This window comes from Aotus nancymaae, unplaced genomic scaffold, assembly GCF_030222135.1.
Source record: "Aotus nancymaae isolate 86718 unplaced genomic scaffold, 86718_ANA_hifiasm-v0.15.2.pri h1tg000076l, whole genome shotgun sequence".
NCBI lineage: Eukaryota > Metazoa > Chordata > Mammalia > Primates > Aotidae > Aotus > Aotus nancymaae.
The window spans coordinates 15782820-15800845 of record NW_026988491.1 but is presented as its reverse complement, the minus strand read 5'-3'; the positions used below and the strand labels follow the sequence as shown (position 1 = coordinate 15800845).

The 18026-nt window shown below is 44.0% G+C and overlaps 2 protein-coding genes across 2 annotated transcripts in view; one reads left to right on the top strand and one right to left on the bottom strand.

Annotated features, from left to right (window-relative positions):
- Positions 1 to 1302: 1302 nt before the first annotated feature.
- PHF5A (PHD finger protein 5A) lies at positions 1303 to 11297 on the bottom strand. The gene is made up of 4 exons (XM_012476675.2): positions 11167 to 11297; positions 10701 to 10724; positions 10033 to 10199; positions 1303 to 2013 (listed from the first exon to the last, which is right to left on the bottom strand). The coding sequence occupies exons 1-4, from the start codon at positions 11216 to 11218 to the stop codon at positions 1924 to 1926; spliced, it is 333 nt and encodes a 110-aa protein (XP_012332098.1). The 5' UTR covers positions 11219 to 11297; the 3' UTR covers positions 1303 to 1923.
- A 351-nt stretch (positions 11298 to 11648) lies between these two features.
- Positions 11649 to 18026, top strand: part of ACO2 (aconitase 2) — a 61746-nt gene continuing 55368 nt past the window's right edge. The window contains exon 1 of the mRNA XM_012476667.2: positions 11649 to 11751. Within this exon, the coding sequence (XP_012332090.1) occupies positions 11716 to 11751 (36 nt within the window). The 5' untranslated portion in view covers positions 11649 to 11715. The remainder of the gene's footprint in view (positions 11752 to 18026) is intronic.

Here is an 18026-nt window from a genome sequence, read left to right as displayed (position 1 = left end):
TTCTCCTGCCTCAGCCTCCTGAGCAGCTGGGATTACAGGCATGCACCACCATGCTGGGCTAATTTTTGTATTAGTAGAGATGGGGTTTCACCATGTTGGTCAGACTGGTCTCGAACGCCTGATCTTGTGATCGGTCCGCCTTGACCTCCCAAAGTGCTGGGATTACAGGTGTGAGCCCCGGAGGCCGTACTGATGCGTTTTTTTACATCTACGTTGTTAAAGACCAGCTTGACTTGATGTCTCAAACTGTCAATATGCCTGCTTGGGATAACTCGCTTATCACCTCAACAGGCAGAAATGACAGTCGAGTTAGGGTAAAAGATGCCTAAATCTGACCTTTGTCTGTTCATTTACTTAAAAAAATAGGCCTTCTCATAATGAAATCTATCCTTAAAGAAGGATAGATTTAATGAAAAATAAAATTTTATCTTCCTTTATGAAAAACTGAAACTAAAATTTAAAAAATAAGTATGAAACAAGTCAAAGTCAAGTACTTCTATCTAATCAATTTTTCTTTCCATCATTTTAACTTTATTTTGAGATGGAGTCTCAGTCTGTCATTCAGCCTGGAGTGCAGTGGCTTGATCTGAGTTCACTGCAACCCCCACCTCACGGGTTCAAGCAATTCTCCTGCCTCAACCTCCCGAGTAGCTGGGACTACAGGTGTGAGCCACCACGCCCAGCTAATTTTTGTATTTTTAGTAGAGACAGAGTTTTGCCATGTTCAGGATGGTCTCGAACTCTTGGCCTCAAATGATCCACCAGCCTTGGCCTCATAAAGTGCTAGGATTACAGGTGTGAGCCACCACACCCATCCCATCATCTTTTTTGGGGGGACAGTCTTACTGTCACCCAGGCTGGCATGCAGTGGCAGGATCACTGTTAACTGCAGCCTCACCCTCCCAAGCTCAAGCAATCCTCCCATCTCAGCCTTCTGAGAAGCTAGGACTATAGGTGCATGCCACTGTACCCGACTAGTTTTCATAGAGATGGGTTTTTGCCTTGTTGCCCAGGCTGGTCTTGAACTCCTGGGTCTCCCAAAGTGTTGGGATTACAGGCATGAACCACTGTGCCCAGCCTCCACCATTATTGGAAGCGATCTCTTCAGTTCAAAATTAAAGTTCGACAGGAAGGAAAAAACAGTACGTTTCTAAAAATGACTTTGATTTACCTATAATGAAAGGCATGGGTGGTTTTGAATTCCTTCCAGTGGTAATAAGAGGATAAGGTACTTAACCAATCCCACTATCTCTGTTTTGAATCACAAATTCCTGGGTGACTAAAATAAATTCCTAAAGTGACTACCAGAAAATAAACACCAACTTTATTAATATAATAGTAACAGAAAAGGTTTCCAATTTCTAAGAAGGAAATAACATAACATCAGCAAAAGTGTTTAAAGAGTAAATGCCTACATTTCTTGTTCTGATAGTTTCCCACCACACACGGAAGGTTCCTCAAGGACAGTTGCCACCGGAGCTGCTGCAGGAACATGTTTTTCACTGGGCATAGCTTCACAGTCAACTCCTTAAGCAGAAGACTAAAATATTATTTCTTTTTAGAAGATCTTTGTTGCGGAAGAACGTATCAATATGGAGAGATCTTTGCTTCTCAAATTCAAGAAACACTAACTAATGTATCAATTTTTCTCTGATACAGTGTGCCAGAGTGCTCTGTGAAGAATCCTTTTCCATCCATACCACATGTCTGGGTGAGAGGAGAGTGGCAAGCTGCCAGTACACTAGCAGACACTCCTGGTGATGCTCTGTGCTCTGCTCCCTTTCTGCTGGTAGTAGGCATCTTTTCTGGTAGCTGCAGCAGCTTGATGTTGGGGGAAGGAAGGGGCCACCAACGAATCACCTCGTCTTTTTTTTTTTTTTTTAATTTTTTAAAAATTTTCTACCTTAAGCCTACCCTGCACAATCACCTCTTCTTGAAGCCATATTTTTTGCGTTCATAGAAGAGATCTGTCTTAGAGCTCCCCAAATTAACAATCTTTGGGCAGCCATCTCTCTGGAAAACAGAACAGAGAAGTTGTTAAGTCTTTGAGCCTAAACCAAGAGTGAATTAAGATAAAAAAATTTAAGCCCAGTGTGGTAGCATGTGTCTTTAGTCCCAGCTACTCAGGAGGCTGAGTTAGGAGGATCGCTGGAGCCCAGGAGTTCAAGGCCGTAGTAAGCTATGATCATGCCTGTGAATAGCCAGCTACTGTTACCCTGCCATGGGCAACATAGCGAGACTCCCATCTCTTGGGAAAAAAAAAAAAAAAATTTGGTCACAGAGTTCAACTTCTCACCTTAGTATTTGAAGACCCCAATAAATGGGTTTGCAAATGTGTCCAAACACCAATATCTCCTTAATTGGGAACCTGAGATCAGCACTGTTTCTTCCCAATCTCTTAGCAGTTATGAAAGACCATTTTATAACTTTTGGATTAATGGTGTAGCCATTTATCTTACCAGTTATCCTATTATCCTATTTGATCTATCATCAGTAATTTTTTTTTTTTTTTTTGACAGAGTCTTGCTCTGTTGCCCAGGCTGGAGTGCAATGGTGCAACCTTGGCTCACTGTAGCCTCTGCCTCCAGGGTTCAAGCAATTCTCCTGCCGCAGCCTCCCAAGGAGCTGGGATTATAGGTGCCTGCCACCACACCAGGCTAATTTTTATATTTTTAGTAGAGACCAGGTTTCACCATGTTGTCCAGGCTGGTCTCAAACTCCTGCCCTCGTGATCTGCCCACCTGATCCCCACAAAGTGCGGGGATTACAGGCATGAGCCTCCTTGCCCATCCTATCATCAATAATTTACTAAATAGGGCTGGGCGAAGTGGCTCATGCCTGTAATCCTAGCACTTTGGGAGGCTGAGGCAGGCAGATCACCTGAGGTCAGGAGTTCGAGACCAGCCTGACCAAAATGGTGAAAACCCATCTCTACTAAAAATACAAAAACTAGCCAGGCGTGGTGGCTAACACCTGTAATCCCAGCTACTCAGGAGGCTGAAGCAGGAGAATCACTTGAACCCCGAAAGCAGAGACCGCAGTGAGCCGAGGTCATGCCACTGCACTCTAGCCTGGGCAACAAGAGCAAGACTCCATCTCAAAGAAGTAAGTAAAATAATAGCCGAGGTGGGCGGATCACAAGGTCAAGAGATGGAGACCATCCTGGCCAACATGGTGAAACCCCATCTCTACTAAAAATACAAAAAAAAATAGCTGGGTGTGGTGGTGTGCGCCTGTAGTCCCGGCTACTCGGGAGGCTGAGGCAGAATTGCTTGAACCCGGGAGGCGGAGGTTGCAGTGAGTCGAGGTTGCGCCACTGCACTCCAGCCTGGCGCCTGGTGACGGAGTGAGACTCTGTCTCAAAAATAAATTTTTACTAAACACCTAAGAATGTGCTCAGGGCCTGCCTACCCTCTATCCAATGACCTACAAATTACACTTAGAATGCTGAATTCTCGCCCAGGCGCAGTGGCTCACGCCTGTAATCCCAGCACTTTGGGAGGCGGGTGGATCACGAGGTCAAGAGATTGAGACCACCCTGGCTAACATGGTAAAAACCCCATCTCTACTAAAAAATACAAAAATTAGCTGGGCATGGTGGCGCTCACCTGTAGTCCCAGCTACTCGGGAGGCTGAGGCAGAATTGCTTGAACCCAAGAGGCGGAGATTGCAGTGAGCCAAGATTGCGCTACTGCACTCCAGCCTGGTGCCTGGCAACAAAGCAAGACTCTGTCTCAAAAAAAAAAAAAAGAATGCTGGATTCTCAGCTATGTCTGTTGCTAATATATATATGATACAGTTGAGAGAATATGAAACTCATAAATGTCCAAAGGGTTTTCCTTGAGTGGTTAAAAAAAAAATGTTAATAATCACTGCAGAACAAGCTGTCCAGCCCTCCTGCACTATCTCAAGTATGGAGAGGATACCACGAAGGGAAAAAAAACTTGAAAGACTTTAATCCCAGCACTCTGGGAGGATGAAGCAGGAGAACTGCTTGAGGCCAGGAGTTTAAGACCAGCATGGCCAGCACAGCAAGACATCACCTATTTTTTTTTAAAAAAAGAAATAGTACCTTACATTTTGAATACCATAGGAGAAAAAAGGGTTTTACGTATCTTCATTAATTCACTTAATTTCACATGTGGTCTTTGACACAGAGCACTAGTATGCTAGAGACAGATGATTGTTGACAGACCATGCACTGATTTGTCATGACAGGCTGCCCTGGCCATTCAATGAGCTTGAGTGCTTTCAATGAAGCCCCTGGGAAGCTGTGTTCTACAGAAATGATGACTCCATCAGTTGATTAGGGATGATGGGAAGAAAACCAGGGAAGCTGCAACTGGAAAACCCTTACAGGTATGTTGATTTTACTAAACACCATGTCAGAGTTTGAGTCCTGTGATATTAGGCGATGGTATAAATTAATCAACTCCTTAGCCATCTCATTTGCTTTTTTTTTTTTTTGAGACGGAGTTTTGCTCTTGTTACCCAGGCTGGAGTGCAATGGTGTGATCTCGGCTCACTGCAACCTCCGCCTCCTGGGTTCAGGCAATTCTCCCGCCTCAGCCTCTTGAGTAGCTGGGATTACAGGCACGCGCCACCGTGCTCAGCTAATTTTTTGTATTTTTAGTAGAGACGGGGTTTCACCATGTTGACCAGGATGGTCTCGATCTCTTGACCTCATGATCCACTCGCCTTGGCCTCCCAAAGTGCTGGGATTACAGGCGTGAGCCACCGTGCCCTGCCCAGCCTTCTCATTTCTAATTCAGCGAATTTCTTTCTTTGGGGGCTGAGATCAACAACTACAAAAATATCTGAAAACACACAAAGCTAACATTTAGGACCATGGGTGACAAGTGACTAGATTTTTTTTTTTTTTGGAAATGGAGTCTTGCTCTGTTGCCTAGGCTGGAGTGCAATAGTGCCATCTCGGCTCACTGCAACCTCCACCTCCCAGGTTCAAGCAATTCTCCTGCTTGAGCCTCCCGAGTAGATGTTATTACAGGCGCCCGCCACCACACCCAGCTAATTTTTGTATTTTTAGTAGAGTCGAGGTTTCACCATGTTGGCCAGGCTGGTCTCGAACTCTTGAACTTAGGTGATTTGCATACCTCAGCCTCCCAAAGTGCTGGGATTACAGACGTGAGCCACTGCACCAAGCTCCAAAATTTAATTTAATTAACTTTTAACTGTTCTCCTTAGGAGTGCAATGATAAAAAAAAAATAAAAAGTTAAGAAATACTGAGTCAGGCTGGGTGCAGTGGCTCACGCCTGTAATCCCAACACCCTGGAAGGCTGAGGCGGGCAGATCATCTGAGGTCAGGAGTTTGAGGCCAGCCTGACCAACATGGTGAAACCTCATCTCTCCTAAAGATGTAAAAATTAGGCTGGGTGCAGTGGCTCACACCTGTAATCCCAGAACTTTGGGAGGCCAAGGTGGGTGGATCACGAGGTCAGGAGTTTGAGACCATCCTGGCCAACATGTTGAAACCCCGTTGCTACCAAAAATATAAAAATTAGCCAGGTGTGGTGGCACGTACCTGTAATCCCAGCTTCTTGGGGGGTTGAGACAGGACAATTGTTTGAACCCGGGAGGCGGAGGTTGCAGTGAGCCGAGATCCTGCCACTGCACTCCAGCCTGGTCGTGACAGAGTGAGACTCCATCTCAAAAAGAACAAAACAAACAAACAAAAAAAAACACCAGGCATGGTGGCTCATGCCTGTAATCCCAGCTACTTGGGAAGCTGAAGCAGAACTGCTTGAACCCAGGAGGCGGAGGTTGTAGTGAGCCAAGATTGCACCACTGCACTTCAGCCTTGGCAACAAGAGTGAAACTCCATCTCAAAAAATAATACTAATAAAGAAAAGAAAGAAGAAAGAAACATTGAGTCAGACCACCTAGGTTCTAGTCCTGGATCAGTCACTTATTAGCCATGTGACCTTGTGCCCACCAAGTTGCTTAACATCTCTAAGCTTTAGCATCCTCATCTGTATCATGCAGAACTTTTGGAAAACAATGTTCAGCAGAGTACCTAACATATATTAAGAGCTTCATAAATGTTAGTGCCATTTTTATTATTTTCTGTTTTTTTTAAATTATTTCCTCAGTGAGAACTGAGGAAAATGGTAAGCAAAAGGAACAAAGGAATCAAGACTAAGGAGATTATACAATACGGCACCATAAGAACCTACAAATTAGTCCTCTGATAGCAATGTCCATAGACATCATCCCTGTCTCCTGGTTATTCTTGTGACTTTGAAAAATTATAAATGAGAACACCTAGCTTAGTTTACCTGTCTAATTCCCTTATAAATTATGAATGTTTCCGGAAGAGAACAATAACAAGGGTTGCTTGGGTTGTAGGAAGGTTTGTACATAGGAAAAAGCCTTGGCCACTTAATCTACATGATGATCTGTAAGGCTGAGAGCCTGGATCATGTCACTGGACTGCTTTGTGTTCCTCGGAAACTAGTGCTGAAAATGTGAGCTAGATTCCATCTCAAATATCCTCAGAAGATTCATGTGTAATGTGAAGTAGGGGAAGTGACGTCTAAATTAAGGCTCATGGACAGAATGAGGTACAAGGATCTAAAGGTATCAGTTCACACACCACATTCAGAGGAGTCAGACAGCAATTAACATTTATTAAGCATTCTCTGGCTGCAATCTTACACCAGATAAGAACTCTAGCTATAACCATGCAAAAATTCAAGAAAATGCTATCTTAAATGGACCCTGTAGCTAGTTTAGATACTATTTGTAACTTTTCTTCACTGCTGTTAGCTCATCATGGTTTCACTGCTTATGAAGTAATTACCAAATACCTACCATGTACTAGACACCCTATAGGGATACCTCTGGATGACTTAAAGGGACAGCACCAAAACATTTGTACAATGCTTGCACCATATGTCAGACATTGCACCACGACCTAAGGAAAAGGAGAGGCAAACAGACAAACCAAAATCCTGCCTCTAATGAAGTGTAATCTAGCTAGCAGACTAGATCTGGATTTCCGGACAGCAGGATATGACTTGACAGTTGAAAGTAAATGCAAATCAGAGTTGAGGACAAGAGAAAGGTCCAAATCACTAACGGAAGTTACGTTTTTGGCATTTCAGGACCTTTCTCATCTCCTTAAACAACGGAAGATTCTATGGTATTCTCTCTCACTTTTTTTTTTTTCTGAGACGGAGTTTCGCTCTTGTTACCCAGGCTGGAGTGCAATGGCGCGATCTCGGCTCACTGCAACCTCCGCCTCCTGGGTTCAGGCAATTCTCCTGCCTCAGCCTCCTGAGTAGCTGGGATTACAGGCACGCGCCACCATGCCCAGCTATTTTTTGTATTAGTAGAGACGGGGTTTCACCATGTTGACCAGGATGGTCTCGATCTCTTGACTTCATGATCCACCCGCCTCGGCCTCCCAAAGTGCTGGGATTACAGGCTTGAGCCACCGCGCCCGGCCTCTCTTTTTTTTTTTTTTAGATGGAATTACGCTCTTGTTGCCCAGACTGGAGTGCAATGGCATGATCTTGGCTCAGCTGACTGCAACCTCCACTTCCTGGGTTCAAGCTATTCTCCTGCCTCAGCCTCCTGAGTAGCTGAGATTACAGATGTGTGCCACCACACCCAGCTAATTTTGTATTTTTAGTAGAGATGAGGTTTTACCCTGTTGGCCAGGGTGGTCTCAAACTTCTGACCTCAGGTGATCCACCCACTTTGGCCTCCCAAAATGCTGGGATTGCAGGCATAAGTCACCGTGCCCAGCCCAATGGTGTAGTCTTATCTGGGCCAATCTCTCCCACTCACTGGGGGTAGGCAGGATCCAAGTGCATGAAACGAGGCACTGGGGTTGTTGCCTTCACCATGGGCACATCCCAAAAGCAACTGTAATGGGGACACTACAAGGTTTAGTAGCACAGCCTGGGCTTGAGGAACTGTAAAATGGGCACCATAACAATCATCCCTATTTAACAAAGTTATTGTGAGGAACAAGGTGTGATAACATCTGTAAAAGAGCTATTCTTTGCTCATGGGAATATGAAGAATTGTGTATTTTTTGCCTTGTTCTAAATTAGAATTAAATTAGGTAACTGGGTACCATCATTAACCTAGTGGGACTATACCATACTTCCTTTTTTTTTTTTTTTTTTTTTTGAGGAAAACAAGCTGATTCATAGTTTCCCCCCTAGAAAACTCTGCTGCCAGCACTAACCTAAAGAAATGGGGTAAACCTTGCCTGTAGCACTGGCCTATAAACTCTCTCTCCTGGCTTTTGGCTCAGAGAGTTGAATAATTAAGTAGCCACTGTCATACACAATGTCAAGGGACAAAAAAAATCACGATGCAGGTCCACAATCATTTCTGCAATATTAAACCAGACATTCGTTACCTGCTTAAAGCTGATGTCAACTTGAATTGTCCCAAATTCAACTTTGTCAGGATATATATCCAAATATTGCTTAATGATAGATTTGAGACATTAATGAGTGGCTGTGACACAACATGCACTGTATAGAACTAATAAACACACAGGGTCTCTGTCACCCAGGCTGGAGTGCAGTGGCATGAATATGGCTCACTGCAGCCTTGACCTCCTGGGCTCAAGTGATTCATCCGCCTCAGCCTCCTGGATAGCTAGGCCCACAGGTGCATACCACCACACCAACTAATGAAAAATATTTTTTTTGGCCAGTCATGATGGCTCATGCCTGTAATCCCAGCTCTTGGGGAGGCTCAGGCAGGAGGACTGCTTGAGCCCAGGAGCTTGAGACCAATCCAGACAATAAAACGAGACCCGATCTCTACAAAAAAATTAGCCAGGCTGGACACGGCGGCTGACGCCTGTAATCCCAGCACTTTGGGAGGCCGAGGCAGGTGGATCACCTGAGATCAGGAGTTTGAGAACAGCCTGACCAACATGCAGAAACCTTGTCTCTACTAAAAGTACAAAAAAAAAAAAATATAGCTGAGTGTGGTGACACATGCCTGTAATCTTAGCTACTTGGGAGGCTGAGGCAGGAGAATCACTTGAACCGGGAGGTGGAGGTTGCGGTGAGTCAAGATTGTGCCAATGTACTCCAGCCTAGGCAACAAGAGCAAAACTCCATCTCAAAAAAAAAAAAAAAATGAAAATTAGCTAGGTGTGGTGGTGTATGCCTGCAGTCCCAGCTACTTGGGAGGCTGAGGTGGGAGGATTGCTTGAGGATTGCTGGAGCCCAGGAGGTCAAGGCAGCAGTGAGCCTTGCACGTGATCATGCCACTGCACCCTAGCCTGGCCACAGAGCAAGAGACCCTGTCTCAAATAAAAATTATTTTTTGTCGAGATGGGATCTTGCTGTGTGGCCCAGGCTGGTCTTGAACTCCTGGACTAAAGTCATTCTCCTGCTGTGGACTCCCAAAGTGCTGAGATTACAGGTGTGAGCCACCATCCCCAACCAGATGTCTTTTTTTTCTGAGACAGAGTCTCACTCTGTTGCCCAGACTGGAGTGCAATTGCACAATTTTCACTCACTGCAACCTCCGCCTCCCGGGTTCAAGTGATTCTCCTACCTCAGCCTCCTGAGTAGCTGGGATTACAGGCGCACACCACTATGCCTGGCTAATTTTTGTATTTTTAGTAGAGTCAAGGTTTCACCATGTTGGTCAGGCTGGTCTGGAACTCCTGACCTCGTGATTCACCCGCCTCAGCCACCCAAAGTGCTGGGATTCCAGGTGTGAGCCACCGTGCCTGGCGCAGATGTCATTTCTGAATAAGAATAATCACAGAGAGACATAAAAAGAATAGAGAGAGGGCTCTCCAAATTGCTGGTCTTGACAAAGATTTGCTTTCCTTGCATTTTCCCCTTGATGCAAAATAACTGCCTTTTATTGGACTACACCCACTTTGACTCAAAGAACTTGAAGAAATTATAACCTAGATGACTAGATGAACACAGTAATCTCCAAAGACCATAGGAGATTGCAGTGGATGGCAAAGTGTTACTAAATAAAAGGAGGAAAGGTCAGATGGAAAGCTGTACACTTACATCCTTCTCCTGGATGGTACACTCCTTACAATAATAGGCATCAGAGACCCCAGGTCCTCCACAGATCACACAGCGCCCCTGGTAAGATCCATAGTTACACTCATCACATATGCGCACCAGAGTGCAGGGACGCACATAGGAGTCACAAATCACACACTTGCCATCACCTGTAAGGAAGAGAATGAAGTCATGCTCACTAGCAAGTTCTTCAGTCCTCTGCTATCTCCTGCCATGGGGAAATATACTAGTCTCCTGGGAAATACACTAGTCTCCTTTTGACAGTGACTTTAGGGCCCTCCTCTTGGGATCACAAAACTCGGTTTATCCAGCATCCATCTCAAGACCCTCAAGACGTACAAAAGTTTATCAATTAACATATGGAAAGAACTTAGAAAAGCACTTGGGAGATGATAAGCCTATATAATGGCTGGCAAAATGTTGTATGTTGGGGAGGGGTCATGCTACTCTGGCGATTCTTCCTGTTAAAAGCTAGAGATAGATATAGCGTTATATGTGCAAGTGGCAGTGGGGAGATGGAGGGGTCTTTGGTTGAAGTCCAGCATCTAGATCCAGGCACATCTACTCAAAGACCCCTTTGTGGCACTTTGGCTGGCTCCACAGAAACGGAGTGGGAAGGGTGGGTTGTTGGGACGGTGTGTTCCACTCACATTTTTCACACAGTCTTCCGATGGCTGCAAGATCAAAGATAGTAAAAAGTACAATTAGAGATTTTGACAAAGAGGGAAAGTACATCCTCGACCTGGGGGCAGGGACATGAACAAGGACTGTAGTGAGCCCTGTGGATAGCCATTTTATCATTACAAATTTCCACATGAAGCCAACTCACAGTCCGAGTATCCTTTTGAATCTCTTTCAAAGTCCTGAGCAAGTTAAGTTTCTCTAGACTTGGCCCACACCCCACCCCCGACGCCTGCCTGGGGCTCCCAGCACGCGCACCCCCGCCCCTTTTCATCAGAGGCCACAAACCTGTGCACGCCTGCAACACCCCGCGCCTGAGAGGCGGGAAACGTGGCGCCTGAGAGGCAAGACCCTAAGGAAGAGATGGAAACCCCGGAGCCCCCAGATCCTAACACTACCCCTACCCAGACAGCCGGGGGCAGGGTGCAGTCTCACCAACACCAGCCTGCTTGCGGCAAAATATCAAATCAGGATGATGTTTAGCCATAGTTCCCAACGAAGCCGGCCGCCAGAAGCTTCGGGAACTTCCGTCCGACCTTTAACCCCTATGGTTCCTGCCTCCACGTCGTTGTGATTGGTCCTTTAGGCTTCCGTCAGTTTACAGTCCTTGCACCAGGTTCCGCTTGCTCTCGCGAGAGTTTTGTCGCTGGGCGGTCAGGTCCTGGCAGGTGCATGAAAGTCTTAAAAACTTCCAGATTTGGATAGCAGAGATTATTAAAATTTGTTATTGGATAAACATCTTTGTGCTTGGTATTTACTTCTACAAGTGACTTTAGGCAGTTTTATTTCCTCTTTTTCCTCTTGCGCGTCGGTTCATTACACGTGAGCTCCGCCCACTGCGTTCGCAGGGTTCCGGCGGCTCTAGGGAGGCCCCGCCTTCACCGTGACGCTCTATTATTACAGGCACGCCCCTGCTCAAAGGCTTTAAAAAATTGCCGTGTGGAACGTCACTTTCACGCGACCTCATCTTTGTCAGTGCACAAAATGGCGCCCTACAGCCTGCTGGTGACCCGGCTGCAGGTGAGCAAGCTCAGGGACCTCTGGGTTCATGGGGGCGGGGTGCCTCCTACTGTGCCGGCGGCTGTGGGTGAGGCAGGGCGAGGCGGGCCCGACCTGGGGCCAATTTCTCTTGTACCTGTCTGGGTTGTGGGCCCAGCACCCGTGCCCGCTCCTCTGGTGCCCTAGGTCAAAGCGTCCCCCACAGAGTCAGCTTTCCTGGCCCTGTCCCCGCCCCTTGAGAAGCGTGGGCCCACTCAGCGGCGGCCAGGTGAGGAGCTGAGGCACCTCTTTCTTCTTTTTGAGGAGAGCATTCCCTGCTTCTGTGGAGTGTCTTTCCGTTCCTCAAGGTGAGGACAAGGTTACTAGGGGGCGCGGTCGTTGTTGAGCATTCTAGGCCCAGTGCCTGAGGCCTCACTTCCCATTTCTTAGCAACAGAGACACGACAGCATCTACAGTTGCCAGGCCTGGAGTCTGGAGACGAAACTAGGACCCTGTACCACCTTTTGAGGACTCTGCGGAATATGGAATGCCTGGGGGGCCTTCTGGGCCCCTGCGTAGTATATAATAATAATAGTTCCTCACCTTTGCACAAGATTTGAAGACTTTTAATTCTTCATAATATCATTTGGTTCATGTAATCATAGGAATGAGATGGTTTTTCTTATCATAAAACTGGTGGAAAGTAGGTGAACGTTCTGGTTCTGAGTGTCACCGAAGTGCTGTGACAGAAGCATGAGCCCTACCACCACTCAGTTCTTGTTTATGTCAGTTTGCCCTCACAGAACTTTCTGAACCATGGTGCTATCATTTCTATTTGTCAGAATGCAGAACGAGTGTTTTGAGCTCATAACAAGTTGCGTCAAATATGGGAGGATAGGGAGACTCCAGTTTGACCTTGACTTCCCTGTTAGGAGCTATCTAGAAAGCTGACTGTGACTGCCAGATGGTTTTTTCACTCCTAACTTGACAGCCCTGGGAAGGTGTTATAATCAAAGGTTCAATGTCAAATGTGTACTTTGTTAATAAAAATAAAGCAAGCAAGCCTCTGTAGACATTCTCTGTCACAGCTCACTTTGTGAATCTTTTTTGGATCAAGTGGCACAACTTTGATAATAGAATTTTACAAGTTATGCGTTGTACTCTCAGGAAACACTGTGGTACTTTAAGTTATTTTTCATCACATTGCTTAAATTTTGCCATATGGTTAAAAGTAAAATCATCATTTATCTGAAAATATTTCTGATCTCAATTCTGGGCAAAGGCAAGGGATTTGTACTTAATTATCTCTTCACATCTTTTTTTTTTTTTCTTTTTTGAGATGGAGTCTTGCTCTATCGCCCAGGCTGGAGTGCAGTGGTGCGATCTTGGGTCATTGCATGGAGATAAAACCGGTGGCTACATGGTACCTGATTTTCGTAGACTGCCCTTTCAGGGCACTCATCCTTTCAGTGTCCTTCCTCTTTGCACATTACACATTGATTTGTCTCTAGTCTGGGCTGGGTTTCAGACTCTGGTCTATCCATACCTCTTTCTTGCCCTCTTCCACATCCTCCTCCATGCCCTCTCATTCCAGCTCCTCTCTTTTTTTTTTTTTTTTTTTTTTGAGATGGAGTTTTGCTCTCGTTGCCCAGGCTGAAGTGTAGTGGCTCAATCTTGGCTCACAGCAATCTCTGCTTACTGGGTTCAAGTGATTCTCTTGCCTCAGCCTCCCAACTAGCTGGGATTACAGCCGCATGCCACCATGCTTGGCTAATTTTTGTATTTTTAGTAGAGATGGGGTTTTACCATATTGACCAGGCTGGTCACAAACTCCTGACCTCAAATAATCAGCCCATCTCGGCCTCCCAAAGTGCTGAGATTACAGGTATGAGCCACTGCACCTGGCCTCTTCATGTCTTTTGATTGTCGAGGTTAATGATGTGGAAATAGTTGTTTCTTCCTGTCCCGTGATTTAAGGGAGTCAGGCAAGATTATTTGATAAGATAAATGATTATAGATTTCTTGAACTTGGAAGAGAAGAATGATACCACACCATTTTTTAACTGAAAAGGGTATTGGAAAGTATGATTATTAGACTGGTGTAGAAGGAGATCTGGGCTATAGTTCATTCTCATTCTCTTTCCAGAGCCTGAGACCTGGAGTAAGTTACTTCCTGAGTCCATTGTCTGTCAGTTGGGGATGATCTTCATTAAACAAATGTGTATTCAGCAGCTGGATGTTAGAAAGTGATGAGCAAGGCCAGGCGTGGTGGCTCACGCCTGTAATCCCAGCACTTTGGGAGGCTGAGGTGGGTGGATCATGAAGTCAAGAGATCGAAGCTTCCTGGCTAACATGGTCAAACCCTGTCTCTACTAAAAATACAAAAATTAGCTGGGCATGGTGGCATGAGCCTGTAGTTCCAGCTACTCAGGAGGCTGAGGCAGGAGAATCGCTTGAACCCGGGAGGCGGAGGTTGCAGTGAGCAGAGACCATGCCACTATACTCCACCCTGGTGACAAAGCAAGACTCTGTCATAAAAAAAATAAAAGAAAGTGATGAGCAAGTAGAATGTGTTTATGACCATCACGTAGACTAACCCCCTCTTTTACAGGTGGAGAATCTAAGACCTTGAGAGCCTCAGTGACTTCCAGTAGCAAGTTAGGATTAAAATCCTGATCTCTTTGTTTGTTCCTTTGGCTAAGATGAATGAACAATATATGCAGTTTGCATACTGTTTCCAAATAACCAGGCTATCTCAAGTAACCAGCTAACACAGTTTCTCTGAGAAGCTTGTAAATTTACCTCTTTTGTGCTTAGATACATTTGAGAAGTGATGGTTACTACCTTAATAGTCATGTTTGCAAAACCCTATCCCTACAGTCAAATTATTTCTACTTCATTCACCATATATTTACTGAGTGCCCACTGCTAGTTCTGGATACTGTGGTAAGTAAAGACAGTTCTTGTTCTCATGGAGCTTCCACTATATTCTGATGTACCTGACTGCAGAGGGCCTTGGAGATCTTTCTCAGCCATATACAGAATTTTTCTTTCCTTGGCTGGACCAAAGGTGAAGGTAGATAATAGAATGACGGCTGTTACTACCAGCACTAAGAGTACCTAACATTTATCTTACTGTGTACCACTGTGAGATAAGGCAGACCTATTAGCCTGATTTATAGATGAAGAAACAGGTTTAGAGAGCAAACATAGCATCATGGTTGAGAGCATGGACTCTGGTATCAGACAGCCTAGATTTGAATACTGTAATAGCTCTAATACTCATGTAGCTGTCATTCTGGGTAAGTTACTTAAACTCTTTGGGCCTGTTTCATTGCCTTTGGATACGATAATAATAGTACATCTGTTTCAATCATGTGATAGTTGCAAAGTATTTAGAACCCCACGTGGTACTTAAGGGTAATATGATAAATTTGCCTAGGGCCTTATCACTAATTGTTAGTAGGTATGATTTGAATCTGCACATGTCTGATTCCGAAGCCTGAGGGCTTAGCAACTGGCACTATACTGCTTCCCTTTGGCATTGAGCTCAGCCTGTTGATCAGGGCACCATGGATGATCCATAACCTGAGAATAGTGCTAAGTTGAATGTGTACTATTGTTTGACAGTACCTGCTATCAGGTAGTAAGATTAGAAACAAGAAAATAGGAGGTGAGGTGTTTTTTTTTTTTTTTTTTTTAAGATGGAGTCTTGCTCTATTGCCCAGGCTGGAGTGCAGTGGTGTGATCTCTACTCACTGCAACCTCTGCCTCCCAGATTCAAGCAATTCTCCTGCCTCAGTCTCCCTTGTAACTGGGATTACAGGTGCCTGCAACCACGCCCGGCTATTTTTTTTGGTAATTTTTATTTTTTTATTTTATTATTTTTCTTTTTTTTAATTTGACTGTCACTGGAAAATGTCAATTACAACCTATTTGAAATAATGAGGTCTTGAGGGCACCAAAAAACCAAAATAATTTATTAAATAATACTCTGAAAAACTTCTCTCATGAATAAAGGATGACACTAATTGAGCTATTTACTATCAAGAATTATTGCCAAGTTTATAGACTCTGAGGTTAATCAAATATGTTTTCTTACTGTATTTTTTGCATATATGTTTCTGTGTTAGGTAAAACTTAGCATGATTAGCTAAATTTAAAATATTCCTGTAATTTATTCCATCACCTGGGAAGATACACAGTTCAGTAAAGTATTCACTCTAATTTGTTGTGGGAAAAAGCTCTCCCTAATTTTAGATATAGGCTTACCATCACTTGCCTTTTCCCATACTTTTTATAATTTATGTATTGACTGTTTATACAAAGTGATAGTGGGGACCTTCTTGGCATCTCGAAACCTGATGGCAGTTTCCAGAACAATAAAAATTTATAAACTTACACATAGTTTCATATTTACCATCCCATTTGGTCCTCACAATTCTACAGAGGAGGCATGGCATTATCACCAGGGTTTCTTTTTTTTTTTTTCTTTTCTTTTAGGCAGTGCCCTGGAGAGTGGCACACACATGCAGGGTGGTCCAGCAACAATGCCTATATGTATGGGTGGGCTGGCCAACTGGTATGCCTGCATACACCATGAGGCAGCTGCTGTGCTGTGGGACCCTGAGACAGTGTCCAAGGCCAGGATCAGGCTCGAATTGGGAGCGGTGTTGCAAGGCCAGTAATAGAAGCAGGAATGGGCATGGCTGTAGGAGAGATGGTGCCTCTGCATGAGGGAAGCTTCCTGGACCCCTGATGAGAGGCTGACTTGCCCATCCATCCATCCCTGGAGCCTGCATCCGAGGTTTTATGAATTCTTGGCCAAAGTGCTGGGACAGAAATTGCTGGTGCTCAGCCAGTAAACTTTGTCAGCAACTAATAATGAAATAAAAGTCTATATATTGGCATTGCAAGAAAACATGTCAGGGAGATATAATTCTTCAGAGTCTGAAATCCTTGATTTTGAAGACTGCTGTAACATTGCTTTACTATTCACTAGCTTAGAAACTAAATTGGAAGATTATTGCATTCAACAGAAAAGAACACTGTTTTCTTTCTTTTTTTTTTTTTTTTTATGAGAGAAAGAAAAGAGGAAGAAAAAGAGAAAAAGGTGGAGAGAGAAAAGGATTCTTGCTCTATTGCCTGGGCTGGAATGCAATCTAAAAATAGGTATTAAAAACCTCTTTTATGCCGATAATTGTGCTTAACAACAGAGACAGGAAGGAATAAGGGAAGAAAATAACAAACATACAGCCAACCAATATTTCATTTAAGTCTGTGAAATGCTATGCAAATGCTGAAGAGTGATTTACTTCCAATTATATAGTCACTTTCAAAATAGGTGTAATATGATACTGAGAAAAATGTATGTTCTGTGGACCTGGGGTGGAGAATTCTACAAGTATTCACTAAGTTTACTTATTCCAGGTCTAAGTTCAAATCATAGATGTCCCTGTTAATTTTCTATGTTTTTGATCTGTTGAATATTAACAATGTGGTATCAAAATCTCCCGCTATTATTGTGCAGGAGTCCAGGTCTCTTTATAAGTCATTAAGAACTAGTCTTATGGGCTGGGCGTAGTGGCTCACGCCTGTAATCCAAGCACTTTGGAGGCTAAGGCAGGTGGATCACCTGAGGTCAGGAGTTCAAGACCAGCCTGACCAACATGGTGAAACTCTGTCTTTAAAAAAAAACAAAAAAACAAACAAAAAAAACTTGTCTTATGTATCTGGGTGCTCCTGTATTGGGTGCATATATATTTATAATCATTAACTCCTGTTGTTGCATTGATTCTTTTACCATTATGTAGTGTCCTTTGTTTCTTTTAGTCTTTGTTACTATTAAAGTCTATTTTGTGAGAGACGAAAAGTTACAACTGTTTTTTTTTTCTCTCTCTCCATTTAATTGGTGAATCTTCCTCCATCCTTTGTTTTGAGTCTTTGTATGTCATGGCTTGTGAAATAGATCTGGATACAGCATACCAATGGGTTTTGACTTTTTATTCAATTTACCTGTCTGTGTCTTTGATTGGGGCATTTAATCCATTTAAGTTTAGAATTAATATTAATATTTGTGAGTTCAATATTGTCATTTAATGCTAGCTGGCTATTTTGCCCATTAGTTGGTGTAGGTTCTTCATTATAGAGATACTCTTCACGTTTTGGTAAGTTTTTGGGATGACTGATACTGGTTGTTCCTTTCTGTTTGTAGTGCTTCTTTCAGAAGCTCTTGTAAAGCAGGCCTGGTGGTGATGAAATCTCTGAGTGCTTGCTTGTTCACGAAAAATTTTATTTTTCCTTTGCTTCTGAAGCTT